The sequence below is a fragment of the Sardina pilchardus genome, chromosome 1 (assembly GCF_963854185.1).
Source record: "Sardina pilchardus chromosome 1, fSarPil1.1, whole genome shotgun sequence".
NCBI classification, from domain to species: Eukaryota; Metazoa; Chordata; class Actinopteri; order Clupeiformes; family Clupeidae; genus Sardina; species Sardina pilchardus.
Window position 1 is genome coordinate 4,336,616 of NC_084994.1, and position 16,794 is coordinate 4,353,409.

The window sequence follows — 16,794 nt, forward strand, 5'->3', positions numbered from 1 at the left end:
GCACTTCTGGCATTGATACCCTCATAACATGACCAACGGCACTTCTGGCATTGATACCCTCATAACATGACCAACGGCACTTCTGGCAGATACCCTCATAACATGACCAACGGCACTTCTGGCATTGATACCCTCATAACATGACCAACGGCACTTCTGGCATTGATACCCTCATAACATGACCAACGCATTCTGGCATTGATACCCTCATAACATGACCAACGCATTCTGGCATTGATACCCTCATAACATGACCAACGGCACTTCTGGCATTGATACCCTCATAACATGACCAACGGCACTTCTGGCATTGATACCCTCATAACATGACCAACGGCACTTCTGGCATTGATACCCTCATAACATGACCAACGGCACTTCTGGCATTGATACCCTCATAACATGACCAACGGCACTTCTGGCATTGATACCCTCATAACATGACCAACGGCACTTCTGGCATTGATACCCTCATAACATGACCAACGGCACTTCTGGCATTGATACCCTCATAACATGACCAACGGCACTTCTGGCATTGATACCCTCATAACATGACCAACGGCACTTCTGGCATTGATACCCTCATAACATGACCAACGGCACTTCTGGCATTGATACCCTCATAACATGACCAACGGCACTTCTGGCATTGTCAGAGTGGCCCTCAGTAGGCCATCACAGGCCCAACAACTTTCTGTGTTCGGGTAGGAACAAGGCCACCCCCCTGAAATCAACATGGAAAAGGTCTGTTATGCCACAGGAATTCAGATTAAAGATCTGCTATGCCACAGGAATTCAGATTAAAGATCTGCTATGCCAGAGGAATTCAGATTAAAGATCTGCTATGCCACAGGAGTTCAGATTAAAGATCTGCTATGCCACAGGAATTCAGATTAAAGATCTTCTATGCCACAGGAGTTTAGATTAAAGATCTGCTATGCCACAGGAATTCAGATTAAAGATCTGCTATGCCACAGGAATTCAGATTAAAGATCTGCTATGCCACAGGAGTTCAGATTAAAGATCTGCTATGCCACAGGAATTCAGATTAAAGATCTGCTATTCTACAGGAATTCAGATTAAAGATCTGCTATGCCACAGGAATTCAGATTAAAGATTTGCTATGCCACAGGAATTCAGATTAAAGATCTGCTATTCTACAGGAATTCAGATTAAAGATCTGCTATGCCACAGGAATTCATAGACATCTTTCTTCAGACTGCTATCAGTGCATTCCCACTATATTATATCGGAGTTATGTTCATACTTTTTTTAACAAAAGATGCATATTTAGTTAGTTTATTATTGTGCTTCTCAGGGATCACGAGAGAACATATTCTTTATTGCTGCTTTAAAACAGTGTTTCTCAAGGTTTTTTTAGACAAAGGGTCACTTAACCAATACAAAAAGACAATGTTATTGGCTATTGTATGTTGTGTTTGTCAAATATATTGATTCTGAGGGTTTCTGCTAAAATAATTGTGTGAATATAAATGTCCTCTTTTCCTGCTTTAGAGAGAGCTGACCCCAGAGTGGAGTGCACTGTTCCTTCACCAGCAGACATTAAATTTGAACAGATCCAGGTACTGTATTGGGATCGTGTGGATTTTGCGTAATTTCATAATAGCAACCCATTTGATCAGACATGCTAATGCTAACGCTAATGTAACTGTTAGCCAATTTGATCTAACATGCTAACGCTAATATAACTGTTAGCCAATTTGATCTGACATGCTAATGCTAATATGACTGCTAACGCTAATATTAATGCTGCTAACCCATTTGATCTGACATGTTAACGCTGATGTAACTGCTAGTCCGTTTGATCTAACGCAAATATCACGCTATTGTCAACAACCTCACATCATCAGACAAACTAATAAAATGTCTTAATGGTCAAATGTCCAAATAAACTAATAAAGGTCTCGTCTCAGACTCTGCTGGTCACGTCTGACGGTCAGAGGCTGCTGGAGGCTCCAGTCTCTGAAGATGAAGAAGATGATGGTGGTGATGATGAAGAGTATGGAGAGTACAGCCATTCAGGTAGGTAGTGATGAGGAAAGAGCAACACACATACACACACACACACACACACACACACACATACACACATACACACACAAACGCAGACATTGGGAAAAAGTATCTGATATTGAATGAAGACAAGGAAGTCTGTCACCATGACTACTAGAGATGTTAATTTTGACACCGATAGTCAACACTCTTTAATTGACTGGTCACCGTTAACCGATACGAAAATGTAGGTGCTGTCAGTCATGTTACTAGGTCACATACGGCAAACATCTCCTCACAATCCACGAGTTGCCTAGCCTGGTAGTAAATTGGATAACACCACAACCAATGTTTACTCTGACTGAGTCTGGACTTTGACGCACTTAGATAACACTACGACCAGTGTTGTGCGCGTTCACACTCTTCAGTAACTAGTTCAAAGTTCAGTTCACACACGTGCAAAGTGAACTGTTCACGTTCATAGTTCACCATTTTTAATTTTGAACTAGTTCAAATTCAGTTCATTTGAATGAAAATCTGTTTCTGACGGAATATAGGCTACAGCCACCTGTTGTTCTCATCTAATTGAGAATGTCCGTAAATTGGGCTTTATTTCGCTGGGCAGATACATTTCTTTTAGGTCTATGGCAGATACCGACGCCTAATAAATGCGGCCGCGCATTTATTAATAATTAATAATAAATGCGTCAGCTGTGCATGCCTGACGGCAGAAGAGTGTAGTTTTTACACCGGGGGTATGGAGGAGGCTGCCTTGCTGCATTACCTTACCAGATGGATCAGTGACATACTGTAGGGCTCTTTGAACACGTTATGCATCCCTCTATCATCACTGACAAGTGCAGAATCTTTCCGCGATTGCATTCATATAGGCCTAGCAGCGGTTCTGTGTACAATTCATCATGCGTAACGTGATCATGGGTAATGTAGTAAGGTAGTGCAAAGCTGTAGTTTAGGAGTGGCGCCCGTGGGCAGTGAGTGTGACAACGACATACTGTTTCTGAATTGCCAGCAGATAGTGTCACTCGACTTCTCAGGACAAAATAAATTCTGTAACGTTTAATTGGACATCAACAGTGACGTTCGTCGTTCATTTCCCAAAATCTGAGCGAATTCACGTTCAAATTCATTATTTACAAATGTGTTGCGTTCAGTTCAGCGTTCACAGAAAAATGAGCATGTTCAATGAACACGTTCTTTTGAACTCGTTCATGCACAACACTGCCTTACAGGCTACTACACGCTAGCTCAGCTCCTTAACCACTACGCTACCACCACCCGTTTACATGAAGGATTCCTTTAGTGCTGTGTCTCCTCATTAGAAAGTCCCCGGTCTTACCAAAAGCTGACCCCAGAGTGGAGTACACTGTCCCCTTCAGCTAAATAAATAATATAAATGTCCTCTGTTCCTGCTTTTGAGAGAGCTGACCCCAGAGTGGAGTACACTGTCCCTTCAGCTAAATAAATAATATAAATGTCCTCTGTTCCTGCTTTAGAGAGAGCTGACCCCAGAGTGGAGTACACTGTCCCTTCACCTGAAGACATGAAAGTTGAACAGATCCAGGTACTGTATTGGGTTTGTGTGTACAAAATATTGTAATTACAACCCATTTGACATACTAGATAGATTTACGCTAGATTTTATTAGATAGGCAGTTTTTGTAGTGCAAGAGTTTAATCCATGGGAGATTTTTGGCACAGATTTGCACAGAGCTTTACGCTGCATGCAGTCATGCAATTAGTTATATGGCACACAAAGAAATGTCACTTGGACAAACGGTTTTACCAAATGTTTTACCATTTCTTTTACCACGCTTTTACCATGTTGTTATGACACAGAGCAATGAACTGAATTATTTAGTTCTTTCTTAATTGTTTTACCACAAATATAGCTTGTACAACTATTAATTACAATTAATATTAGCATATACTGTACATGTATAAGTTCGTAAGGGTAGGAGCAGGCTTCACTCAAGATTTATACAGTTTTTAGAGTGCTGACCAAGTATAAACTATCATTGAAAAACAAGAAAGAAGGCCGCACTATGCATAGTGCGGCCTATTAGCATTATATAATACAGGTCTGCCTGCTTTTTTAAAATGTACATTTTTTACAGATGCTTCTTTCCAGTAAGGAGAAGAATGCCCGTTTACAGATGCGTCTTTCCAATAAGGAGAAGACTGCCCGATTCCGTGCAAAGATCCGGGCGGATCCGGCTGCTAGGGCAGCCAGTCTCGCAAAGAGGAGAGAAAGGTAACACCAGATTATGTAAAGTAACTTAGCAGAGAAGAGGAGAGAAAGGTAACACCAGAGATGTAAAGTAACTTAGCAGAGAAGATGAGAGAACCCAGAGATGTAAAGTAACTTAGCAGAGAAGAGGAGAAACAAGAGATGTAAAGTAACTTAGCAGAGAAGAGGAGAGAAACCAGAGATGTAAAGTAACTTAGCAGAGAAGAGGAGAACCCAGAGACGTAAAGTAGCTTAGCAGAGAAGAGGAGAGAAAGGCAACACCAGAGATGTACACTAGTATACACTCATTCTCATTGAGCTCAATGCAAATAATACCAGCTAATGGTGTTTTGAGCCCTCACCGTCCACTTCCTGGCAGTGGCTGCCTGGAAGCAGAGATAAGAGGGTTAAAGCGGAGATAAGAGGGTTAAAGCGAGAGGCGCAAACGTTCGATCATTTCCGCGTTCTGTCTTTGCAAAGGGGAGGGGGGCGAAATCTGTTGAGCAGACCTGTTAACATTCTAACTGAACTGCTTGCCAATCTGACAGAGATCGATATCCTACTATGACGTCTTTGCGACACGCCTCTTTAAGCAGACAGGAACTGTTCGAATGTTTCTTCCATAGAGATGCATTATGTTGCTCTATCTTGTCAGTAATGAAGGATCTTTGCTGGAAGGCGCGTCCCACCCCCAACAAGCTGAGCCAATCATTGAACAGAAGCTGAAATTCGCGCGTCCCACCCAGGGGGTCAGGATTTGGAGGGTTAGCTTCAGCCAGTTAGCATGGCATTTGGCCGCCGACATTTTTGAAAAAATGGCGTTACATGGTTGCAACGTCCGGCACCAGGTTTTGCATGCTGATTGGTAGATGACAACTCATGCACGAGTTTGGAGTTGAGCACGAGCGTCCTCGTGCGGCCATGTTGATTACGCATTCTAGAGGACGATAAATAAAATGACTGACGACTGGATTAGGTGCTGTGTCCACCAAACGCGTTTTTAACAGCCAGAGCGCTGTGAACGCTGAGCTGCATAGACTTTACATTGAAAATTGTCGCCGTCGGCGCAAAAAACGCGTTTGGTGGACACAGCACCTTCAGCTACCGATACTTGACTTCATGCCTGTGGGCTACTGTATTATACCAGGCTTTGTGGTAAATAAAATAAAAAAGCAAATAATGTCATAGGTAACTATTATTTGCATTAGCCTATGCATGGGTTGGCAAGGTATGTGTCGTCTAGGCTATGAAAAGTATTTTAAAACGCTTCGGCTAGTTCCTACCTGTTACTCATGACAACGAAGCGTTGGGGATCACATAGCCTAGATAACCTCAAAAATGTAGGTTTAACAAGCTGCAAATTCACACTGGGTGCAGCACAAATAGCCTATCAGGTATCCACAAGTTTCTTATATCCCATGTCTACTGTCATTTACGTCGGTGTGCATTCTCGAACGCCTTCTTTCCCTCTCCAATTCCCATCAACGATGTACCTGTGTTGTCTCCATCTGTAACGTGGAACCTAATTGGCTAATTCTAGCTGGTGACGGAAATGAACACCCATGAAACGCCATTTTCTCAAAGATGGCTGCAGTCAATTTCAAACTTTTTTGGCTGAAGTAGCTAGCCTAGCAGGGCCATTGAAATGAATGGGCGCAGGACTTAGTCCCTCTCTCCAGTTATAATACCTCCATGGTCCCACCCCCAACAAGCTGAGCCAATCATTGAACAGAAGCTGAAATTCTAAAGTCATCTTCAAACTAAAGTAGGTTTGAGCGAAGCAGCTAGCTGGCCAAGGTAAGTTATTATCTCAAAAATCATTTGATAGTAGTCAGTGTTTTATTTGAGCAGTGTGTGTATGTACACCTTAAAACAAGATCTATATGTGTTATGGTTATTAGCATAATAGTAACGTATAATAAAGCTCACAATATCTTAACATAGCACTAGGCTGCTTATGTTATCGATAGTTCCCTTATCTAGCTTTTAGCTAGCTTTTAGCTGCTTAGCTGCCAAGGCACTTTATGTAAAAGTGTTGTTTTCAATTTGCCTACAAATCTGCTTATAACAGCTAGCGAAGGTGTTTTAGCATAATGTTAAAGCCATATACAATGACCGACGTTATGCGCTGCTTAACGCTAAACAGTTAATGCTAAACTGCTAAATGCTGCTTTAGCTAGCATGTATGTTGTTTAGCTACCAGTAAGACTTCGACCCAATCTGTTACAATGCTGCTCTAGCTAGCATTTATATTGTGTACCAGTAAGATTTCGACCCAGTCTGTTTTTTTTTTTTTTTTTTAAAGTCTGTTTTTTTTTTTGGACCACTCAAGCACACAGATGTTGAAACTGGCGGTGTTCACTTTTAGTATGCAAAGTCATTGGTATACATACAGGCGTCCACTTGCATCCAATCGTTTTTTATTCCCCTAGCTGCTTGTAGACATTAGAAAGGTTGACTGCCAGTCTAATTTCTAATACAGGTCAACTCCCAGGCAGCCAGTTGTCCTTACATGCAAGGCAGTTTGACTTGTAGGCATCCAGTTGTTTTTTATTCCCGTAGGCATCTAGACATACGCAGGCTTAGAGAGCTTGCCAGGCTGATTTCTAACTCAGGTTAACTCACAGGCAGCCAGTTGTCTTCACAGGCCTCTAAGGCAGTTTGACTCACAGGCATCCATTTGTTATTCAGGGTTCCCACGGATCAGGGAATTCCTGGAATATCATGGAATTTCAGAAGAGGCATTTCCAGTCAGGCAAAGTCAGGGAATTTGGTCAATTTGCTTGCACAGTCAGGGAATATCAGGGAATTTTATTAACAGTAAGTTATGTGATAGCCAAAACCTGCTGTGTATTCTCGTTTTATGTGTGGATGCACCTTTAATGTTTTTGTTTTGCCCGAAACATTTCCCGCTCTAAAAATTAAAACATTCTAGAATGCAATATCTTGGCTGGTGGCATCACTTCAGGTAAACATGCCGGGGAAATGTCGGTTTCAGGAAAGTTGGCTGGACATCGGGGATTTCAAACACTAAAATATTGGGCATTTCTTTATATCGGAGGTCATGGAAATTCTGTTTTATGATCGGAGAAAGTCAGGGAAAAGTCTGACTAAGAGTGGAAACCCTGTTTATTATTAGTATTCCCCTACCTGTAAGGCATCTAGACATACACACTTCGAGAAGTTGACAGGCTGCTTTCTAACACAGGTTAACTCACAGGCAGCCAGTTGTCTTTACATGCCTCTAAGGCAGTTTGAGTTTTTAACATTGTACAACTATATGTCTAACATGTGACCAATAATCACACTTACAATGCCTTTCTCATCATCAATTAGGGATTCCGAAGTTGACATGGCACCCAAGAAGGGTGGGGGTAAGAGTAAGGACTTACTTTAATGACTAAATAAAGCTCTCTTCTGTCATGGTTACTTGCGTCTACCTCCATGTTTTACTGCTATCTACTCATCCTCCCCAGCCAAGGCCCAAGGAGCCCCTGCAGCCAAGGCCAAGACTCTCAAGAGAGGTGAGGTTCAACCTAGACCTATACTTTCTACATAAAGATCTCTTCTCTCATAATTACTTTCGTCTACCTCCATGTTTCACTTCCATCTACTCCTCTTCCTCAGCCAAAGCCCAAGGACACCCTGAAGACCAGGCTATAGCGCCCAAGAAAGGTGAGGTTCAACCTAGACCTATAATGGCTAAATAAAGCTCTCTCACACACACACACACACACACACACACACATATTTAAAGGAACACTTCACCGTTTTTTCACATTAAACTATGTTATTTCCTTAACTAAGACAAGTAAGTAAGTAAGTGCTCCCAAGTGTTCCGCCATACAACATAGTTATCCCTCTTACCCGCTTAGAAATGCACCACGTTTTATTTTGTCTCACCATACTTGGTCGTGTGACTACTCGTGTTACTGTATTTTAATAGGGAAAACATGGAGGTGTTTGGTCGTTTCTAAATTCATCTCTGTTTGGATCCTAATGAATGAACTGGGCTAGCTAAGTGCTATGAAAGTAGCGCCGCGCGCCAGAGCCAGTGAGTGCACGCATTGAAACGTGAGAAGTATGCATCAACTCGTCTTAATTAAGGGAATAACGTAGTTTAATATGAAAAAACTGTGAAGTGTTCCTTTAACAATGACTACAATGATCCAACAAAATGCTTATTAATGCCATACAATGTCTTTATAGAACGGGTTGATTGATTTGTATTGCATTGTATTGTATTGTATTGTGTAATTGATATTGATTTATAATTATGGGTAATTGGATATGTTTGTTAACTTGAACATAAATCAAATCTGTTGATATTGAGGATTCTGTTTAAAGGACAGAGTTTTTGGAAGGGTCAAGTCCGAGACAGGACAAAGAAAGCAGAAAGAGACTCTGTACTCGTACTACAACACTAGTTCATCTAATTCCATCTACTCATCCAAGAAGATGGTTTACTTCTAGATAGATAGATAGATAGATACTTTATTGATCCCCAAGGGGAAATTCAAGGTCCCAGCAGCTTAAGACACCACACACAACATACAATACAATGACTAAAACCAAACGTGCCATCACATCATTTGTGCCGAGGAGCATACAGCTACTAAACAGAGCAATCCCAGGCACATAGAAATGTTTTAAATGTGCACCTTTTGTTTGGAATTTTCTATGCATTTTAGCTTTTGAGTTTTTATGCATTTTTAGCTTTTAAGCTTTTATGCATTTTAGCTTTTAAGCTTTTATGCATTTTGGCTTTTAAGTTTTTATGCATTTTAGCTTTAAAAAATGTATGGGACTGATATCACTGCCATTGCTGTGTTGATTGTTGATGTTTAATGTTAATGTTCTGTATTCTCTACGTCCTTAATGTTAGATGTTGTTGTGTCTCTTTTCATAGTATTTATTTATTGATATTTATTGTTGTCTGTGCTTAAATGTTCAATGTGGCTCCATTGAGTGCAAGACAAATTCCCCTCGGGGCAATAAAGGTTTCATTCATTCATTCATTCAAATGTAAACAGGAAAAAACAAAGCAAATCAACAAATCAACATGACAACAGAAGCAGTAAAATACTAGAGATAAAGATGTGCATGAATGTACTGAGGATTGGTACTGCGATCCAGTATGAGGTATGAGGTGTGTGTCAAGTTGGTAGTGCAAATAAGTCCAACAGTGCAACAGTGCAAGATTAAGTTCTAGTGACCAGCAATAAATACGTATGTATGTATGTAATTCTTGTGAATTTCAAGGGCCGTTGGCACTCATATTTCCCCATTCCCCACTATACTATATACTGAAGCCTCCACCCTGGACCCAACATCTGGCTCTGCTGCCCCGTCCAGCTCATCTCCCGCAAGCAATACAGCCCCTCCACCCTGCTCTTCTACAGCAACTTCTGCCCATCTATGGAGCACTGAAGACGAAACTACATTTCATTCAGTGCTCAGCCTACTGAGAACATGCTCTGGGCATCGTCTTGTCAGGTGAAGTGCACAGACAGGCAGAGGTTTCTCCCAAACAGATTATTTACCTCCGCCAAGGAGGTATATGTTTTCATCGGGGACCGACGTTTGTTTGTCTGTCTGTCTGTCTGTCTGTCTGTCTGTCTGTCTGTCTGTCTGTTAGCAAGATAACTCAAAAAGTAATAGACGGATTTCGATGAGATTTTCAGGGAAGGTCAGACTTGACCCAAGGAAAAAACGATTACATTTTGGGAGTGATCCGTAATTCCGTCGGGATTCCGTCGGCGTTTATGTATTTAGCTAAGTGGTGTAATGGCATGGTATGGCCACGTGGTGGCGATCTGAATAGTTTAGGTTGAAATGTATGACAAGTTAACTTTTCTAGTTATATTTTTCAGCTTTAAAATGTTTCTACCGCTAGTAGCCATTTTGGGTAAGGAACGTCTGTTGGGATGGCAGGAAAGTGTGACATTACATGTCTACATTGAAACCGTCTTGGAATCTGATTTTCAAAAATTGTATTTTCCAAAGGTACCCCATTACTGTGGAGGAGCTGAGGAGGAGGACATCTCCTCCCGAGAGTATGTCCTTACACACGGTGACCGCGCTCCTGAGAACGAATAAGAACTTAAAAAGGGAACTCAGGCAGCAGCTACGGGAGATGGGGGTGACTCCGAGCCCAGCGACAAGAGTCACCTCCCTTTGCTCGAAACTGTCGGAGGGTACAGTTAAATTCTTCAAACAGCACTTTTTTATTTACATACAAGAGTCACCTCCCTTTGCTCAAAACTATCGGAGGGTACAGTTAAATTCTTCAAACAGCACTTTTTTATTTACATACAAGAGTCACCTCCCTTTGCTCGAAACTATCGGAGGGTACAGTTAAATTCTTCAAACAGCACTTTTCATTTACATACAAGAGTCACCTCCCTTTGCTCGAAACTATCAGAGGGTACAGTTAAATTCTTCAAACAGCACTTTTTTATTTACATACAAGAGTCACCTCCCTTTGCTCAAAACTATCAGAGGGTACAGTTAAATTCTTCAAACAGCACTTTTTTATTTACATACAAGAGTCACCTCCCTTTGCTCGAAACTATCGGAGGGTACAGTTAAATTCTTCAAACAGCACTTTTTTATTTACATACAAGAGTCACCTCCCTTTGCTCGAAACTATCGGAGGGTACAGTTAAATTCTTCAAACAGCACTTTTTTATTTACATACAAGAGTCACCTCCCTTTGCTCGAAACTATCGGAGGGTACAGTTCAATTCTTCAAACAGCACTTTTTATTTACATACAGTAGATATCATAAATCATGAACTCACACTACTGGTATACTGACATTGCACACATTCACTCCCCAGCACTCAGACACGTTCAACCACTTGATACACACACACGCGCACACAGGCACACACACACACACACACACACACACGCACACACACACCTGACTGCAGCACTTAATATATCCCACACTTCTTCATGATCTCAACACTACACTTCTTAATTTTTTCACACACACGCACGCACACACACACACACACACACACACACACACACACACACACACACACACACACACACACACACACACACACACACACACACACACACACACACACACACACACACACACCTGACTGCAGCACTTAAAGGGATAGTTCGGATTTTAAGACACGAAGTTGTATGGGTTCCCTGTCAGCAACGTAGTGCATCAGCACTGACTTACCCCCGACAGCGTCCTGTGAGCCGAGATCCAGCCGGTTTTTGATCGTTTTTGATGCCGGACTATTTTCTTCAGCAAGTTTCTGGGGTCACGAAAGTAAAGTGTTTTTCTTCTCAAAACCATATGCGTTCAACAGAGTGATATATTTGCACCACAAAAACGTTGTCCAGCTGTCAGTAGCGCGCAGTGATAGGAATCGCGAAAAATAAGTAAGTGATAACAAGGTTTGAATTTTTCCTGGACAACGTTTTTGTGGTGCAAATATATCACTCTGTTGAACGCATATGGTTTTGAGAAGAAAAACACTTTACTTTCGTGACCCCAGAAACTTGCCGGACTACTTTCTTCAGCATCAAAAACGATCTAAAACCGGCTGGATCTCGGCTCACAGGACGCTGTCGGGGGTAAGTCAGTGCTGATGCACTACGTTGCTGACAGGGAACCCATACAACTTCGTGTCTTAAAATCCGAACTATCCCTTTAATATATCCCACTCTTCTTCATGAACTCCTCAACACTACACTTCTTAACTTTTTCACACACACACACACACACACACACACCTGACTGCCTTCCTACCCCACCTTAACCTAATTACCCTACCCCTCCCACCCCTACCTCACTGCATCCTAGACAGCCACCCTCCTTAAAGGGGAACGCTGGCACGTCCCAACCTACATTCCAGTGATAGCGGTGGTCCAAAACGCTGCTACCTGAACCTACATTCCAGTGATAGCGGTGGTCCAAAACGCTGCTACCTGAACCTACATTCCAGTGATAGCGGTGGTCCAAAACGGTGCTACCTGAACCTACATTCCAGTGATAGCGGTGGTCCAAAACGGTGCTACCTGAACCTACATTCCAGTGATAGCGGTGGTCCAAAACGGTGCTACCTGAACCTACATTCCAGTGATAGCGGTGGTCCAAAACGCTGCTACCTGAACCTACATTCCAGTGATAGCGGTGGTCCAATACTGAGCCAAAACGCTGCTACCTAAATGGAATTATAGCGGTTTTAGCGCAGCAGCAAAAATAGCAGAGCCATGTGGGCATGTTGCATACCTTGCTTTCACGTTAGCAACTTGCCCACATCGCTACGCTGTTTTTGATCCCTACATACATAAAGTACACCATAACTCCCCTCCACCCTTTTAACTGCCACACACACACTCCACCCAAGACGTCACACATGCCTGTTCTTAGACACACACACACACACACACACTTCCCCCCCACACACACACACTGCCCCTTAACCGTCCAATCCCTACATACATAAAGTACACCATAACTCCCCTCCACCCTTTTTAACTGCCCCACAACCACTCCACCCAAGACGTCACACATGCCTGTACTTAAACACACACACACACACACACACACACACACACACACACACACACACACACTCCACCCAAGACATCACACATGCCTGTTCTTAGACACAAACACACACACACACACACACACACTCCACCCAAGACGTCACACATGCCTGTTCTTACACACACACACACACACACACACACACACACACACACACACACACACACACACACACACACACTCCACCCAAGACGTCACACATGCCTGTTCTTACACACACACACACACACACACACACACACACATACACACTAACAGGCTTCCTTTACAGGCATGACCCCAGGCAGTTGGGTTGGCCAGCTTCAGTCTATTACATCATAGTGTCAATAAGTGCTTCATTGTCACATTGGTTTGCACCAAAAAAGTGGAATACTGTGTTTTTTCCAATACATTTCTTTCCCATTTAGACACACACACACACACACACACACACACACTCACACACACTAAAAGCGGAATACTGTGTTTTTTCCAATACTTTTCTGTGCCATTTTTGTTAAGGAGAAGCAAAGGACCTCTGCTCCTCCCTCTGGGAAATGGCTGCCAGGGGCATCGATTTTGATGACATCAGTATGCTTCCTGCCTCCAGCCTCACTATGGCGACAGGCAGAGCAGTTGAATTTAAGTAAGTTGCAATGTTTGCACATCCTCTATCTGGGCTCAGCTAGACCACTCTCGCCATATGAATTTAAGTAAGTTGCAATGTTTGCACATCCTCTATCTGGGCTCAGATAGACCACGCTCGCCATATGAATTTAAGTAAGTTGCAATGTTTGCACATCCTCTATCTGGGCTCAGATAGACCACGCTCGCCATATGCATTTAAGTAAGTTGCAATGGTGCACATCATCCTCTATCTGGGCTCAGATAGACCACTCTCGCCATATGAATTTAAGTAAGTTGCAATGTTTGCACGTCCTCTATCTTGGCTCAGATAGACCACTCTCGCCATATGAATTCCGTTGCGCTTAGCTCCACACATTCATCTGGGATTGCTTTTTTTGTTTGTTTTGTGTTTTTTTATATATATTTTTGGCCATTTTATGCCTTTATTGATAGGGATAGTAGAGAGTGACAGGAAGTGAATGGGAGAGAGAGCAGGGGTGGGATCTGGAAAGTGCCACGGGCCGGGAATCGAACCCGGGTCGCCGGCGTGCGGTGCAGGTGCCCCAGCCAGTTGCGCCACAGCTGGGGCCTGGAAATGCTTTTTGGAGATCTTTATTGATGCGCTGCTTTTGACGACTTATTGAACCCAAACTGTGATGTGATGAGAGCGTTTCTTCTCGGCTAAGTCGCATCTATTTCAAATCCCACCGGATGATGCTAATTCAAAGAGAGAACGGAGCATTTCTGCTCTGTTGGAATCCCTCTCATCGGATGCGAGTTCAGATGAATGTGTGGAGCTCAGTGGAACTACATTCGTCTGGCGAGAGTCAAGTTAGTTCAGATGAATGTGTGGAGCTCAGTGGAACTACATTCGTCTGGCGAGAGTCAAGTTAGTTCAGATGAATGTGTGGAGATCAGTGGAACTACATTCATCTGGCGAGAGTAAAGTTAGAGAAAATAGACATAGGAATAATAATTTAAAAAAAAACTAATATTGCTCTTGAATTTATGTTTTTGTTTATGCATTTAAATCTTTCCCTCCAGAGAGCAACTGCAGCACCTGGCAACACAAATCGCACAGAGCAACGACTTCACTCTGTTAACTCACAATTTGGGGCCTGGAATGGTCCAGGTTGTGGCCGAAATCATGGTCAAATGTGTAGACTCATGTATTGCAAAATTTTAAATTGGAGTTAAATTTGTGTGTTCTGTTCTGGTTTTGTTCGGGGTTTTTTGTATTTACATTCATTAAATAACTGTTCCTCATCATGGTGTATGTGTATTGAATGTGAGTAACTTGGTATGTTGACTTCTGTTATGATCTAAGGTAAGGTCACAACAAAAGAGGGAGTGGAGAGGTTGGATCTTTAGCTAAAATATGGATTTATTAACCAAATCAAATAAACTAATAGCAAACGAACAACAAAGAGTGTGAGATGGGTCCAAGTCAGTTGTCAGTAATGCATGGATGTTGTATGTTTGTTGTGTCTGAGTGCTGTGTTGCATGTCCAAAACCCAAAGTCAGGGGGAGATGGAGCAGCCCTCTTGCCTGCACACCTGCAAACAAAGACTATGGCCGTGCAAAAGTTAAGGGTGCACGCTGGATAGTACGTTCTTTCCAGCGTCTCAGTTAGCTTGCTCCTCAGTATGCGTCCCTACCTACATTTGGACAGCACAAACTAGTTGGCGTCACCTGACTCGGGGAGGGGGGTGTGTTGACGATTTGCATGACGTGTGGAGCTTGACCTGCGCTGCGCAATGGATTATGGGATATCTGAGGCCAAAAAAGATGCATCGATGCACGCTTGGAAATCACGCCAAACGAAGTACCCATCTAGTGAGAGCGCTTGATTTTCGGACAGTCTATTCTGACGTAACTTCCGGAAAATGCCCACTGCCCAGCGTGTGTACTTACGATTCAGACACAGCCAAAGACGAAGACAACGAGCAGAAGGCCTAACAGGCCATCACACTTAAAGGGATATTCCGCCATTTGTGGAAATACGCTCATTTTCCACCTTCCCTCGAGCAAAACAATCGATATTTACCTTGTTCCCGTTCATCCAGCCATTCTGTGAGTCTGGCGATACAACTTTTAGCTTCAGCCTAGCATAGATCATTGAATCGGATTAGACCATTAGCTTCTCGCCTGCTAGCTTCATGTTTAAAAGTGACTAATATTTCTGGTAATTTTCCCATTTAAAACGTGTGTCCTCTCAAGTTAGAAAGTGCAATAAGACCAACTGAAAATGAACCCTGCCGTTTTTCTAGGCTGATTTGACATGGAACTACATTCTCATCTGGCGTAATAATCAAGGCAACTTGCAGCTACTGGCACTACTACTGCTTGATGTCTATGGGGACTATTTTCAGATGCTGCGTACGATATCACTGCGCCTATGGTACGTTTGCAAGTTGCCTTGATTATTACGCCAGATGAGAGTGTAGTTCCATGTCAAATCAGACTAGAAAAACGCCAGGTTTCATTTTCAGTTGGTCTTATTGCACTTTCTAACTTGAGAGGAGACACGTTTTAAATGGGAAAATTATCAGAAATCTTAGTCACTTTTAAACATGAAGCTAGCAGGCGAGAAGCTAATGGTCTAATCCGATTCAGTGATCTATGCTAGGCTGAAGCTAAAAGTTGTATCGCCAGACTCACAGAATGGCTGGATGAACGGGAACAAGGTAAATATCGATTGTTTTGCTCGAGGGGAGGTGGAAAATGAGTGTATTTCCAAAAATGGCGGAATATCCCTTTAACTAGTCTGGTAACATTGTTACAGTTTTTTTCAATCGCTAACAGGTGTTTGTCCAAACAGTTGTCACATTTTCAAATCTCTTAACACAATTAGCACAGCTTCGGTCTTTTATGGCCATACCATTCAGACATTTCATGTCCAGTTAGCCTATTATCCTGTTTGATTTGCGTTGAGCTCAATGAGCATCAAACAGGCTAATAGGCTAACTAGAAAAAGCACCATGCCAATCTCTAGCTATGGTGAAGGGTGTGTGATGATGTGGGGATATTTTAATTCCAAAGGCCAATGGAACTTTATCAGGATGCATAATATCCTGGATCCATGAAATAGCTGGCCTTTAAAAAATAAAAACATATAAAAAATCCTCCTGCTCCTATGGGAATTTAACATAGGGGCCAAATACTTATGTCCCCTGTATTTAAGGAAGAACCTTTATCTATTTACGATACATTCTTCAATCACAAAGAAAATGGGTGTCCTTAGCGGTTTGATTTTTACTATTTTTTTTAATTGAGGCATTACGATCAACTATACTCCTCTTTATAGTCAACTTTAGCATGTGTTCCAGT

The 16,794-nt window shown here is 42.3% G+C and overlaps 1 protein-coding gene across 4 annotated transcripts in view; it reads left to right on the forward strand.

The window, feature by feature from the left end:
- Positions 1–14,729, forward strand: part of LOC134081627 (mitotic spindle assembly checkpoint protein MAD1-like) — a 24,083-nt gene extending 9,354 nt beyond the window's left edge. Inside the window, exons 7-17 of one of the 4 annotated variants that reach the window (XM_062537574.1) lie at positions 1,519–1,586; positions 1,938–2,046; positions 3,531–3,598; positions 4,152–4,288; positions 7,601–7,644; positions 7,741–7,788; positions 7,892–7,939; positions 9,577–9,760; positions 10,271–10,461; positions 13,359–13,482; positions 14,508–14,729. In XM_062537574.1, the coding sequence (XP_062393558.1) occupies positions 1,519–1,586; positions 1,938–2,046; positions 3,531–3,598; positions 4,152–4,288; positions 7,601–7,644; positions 7,741–7,788; positions 7,892–7,939; positions 9,577–9,760; positions 10,271–10,461; positions 13,359–13,482; positions 14,508–14,649 (1,163 nt within the window). In that variant the 3' untranslated portion in view covers positions 14,650–14,729. Of the gene's footprint in view, positions 1–1,518; positions 1,587–1,937; positions 2,047–3,530; positions 3,599–4,151; positions 4,289–7,600; positions 7,645–7,740; positions 7,789–7,891; positions 7,940–9,526; positions 9,761–10,270; positions 10,462–13,358; positions 13,483–14,507 lie in introns of those variants that run through there. The other 3 variants (XM_062537576.1, XM_062537577.1, XM_062537578.1) reach the window with 3 other exon arrangements.
- Positions 14,730–16,794: the final 2,065 nt, after the last annotated feature.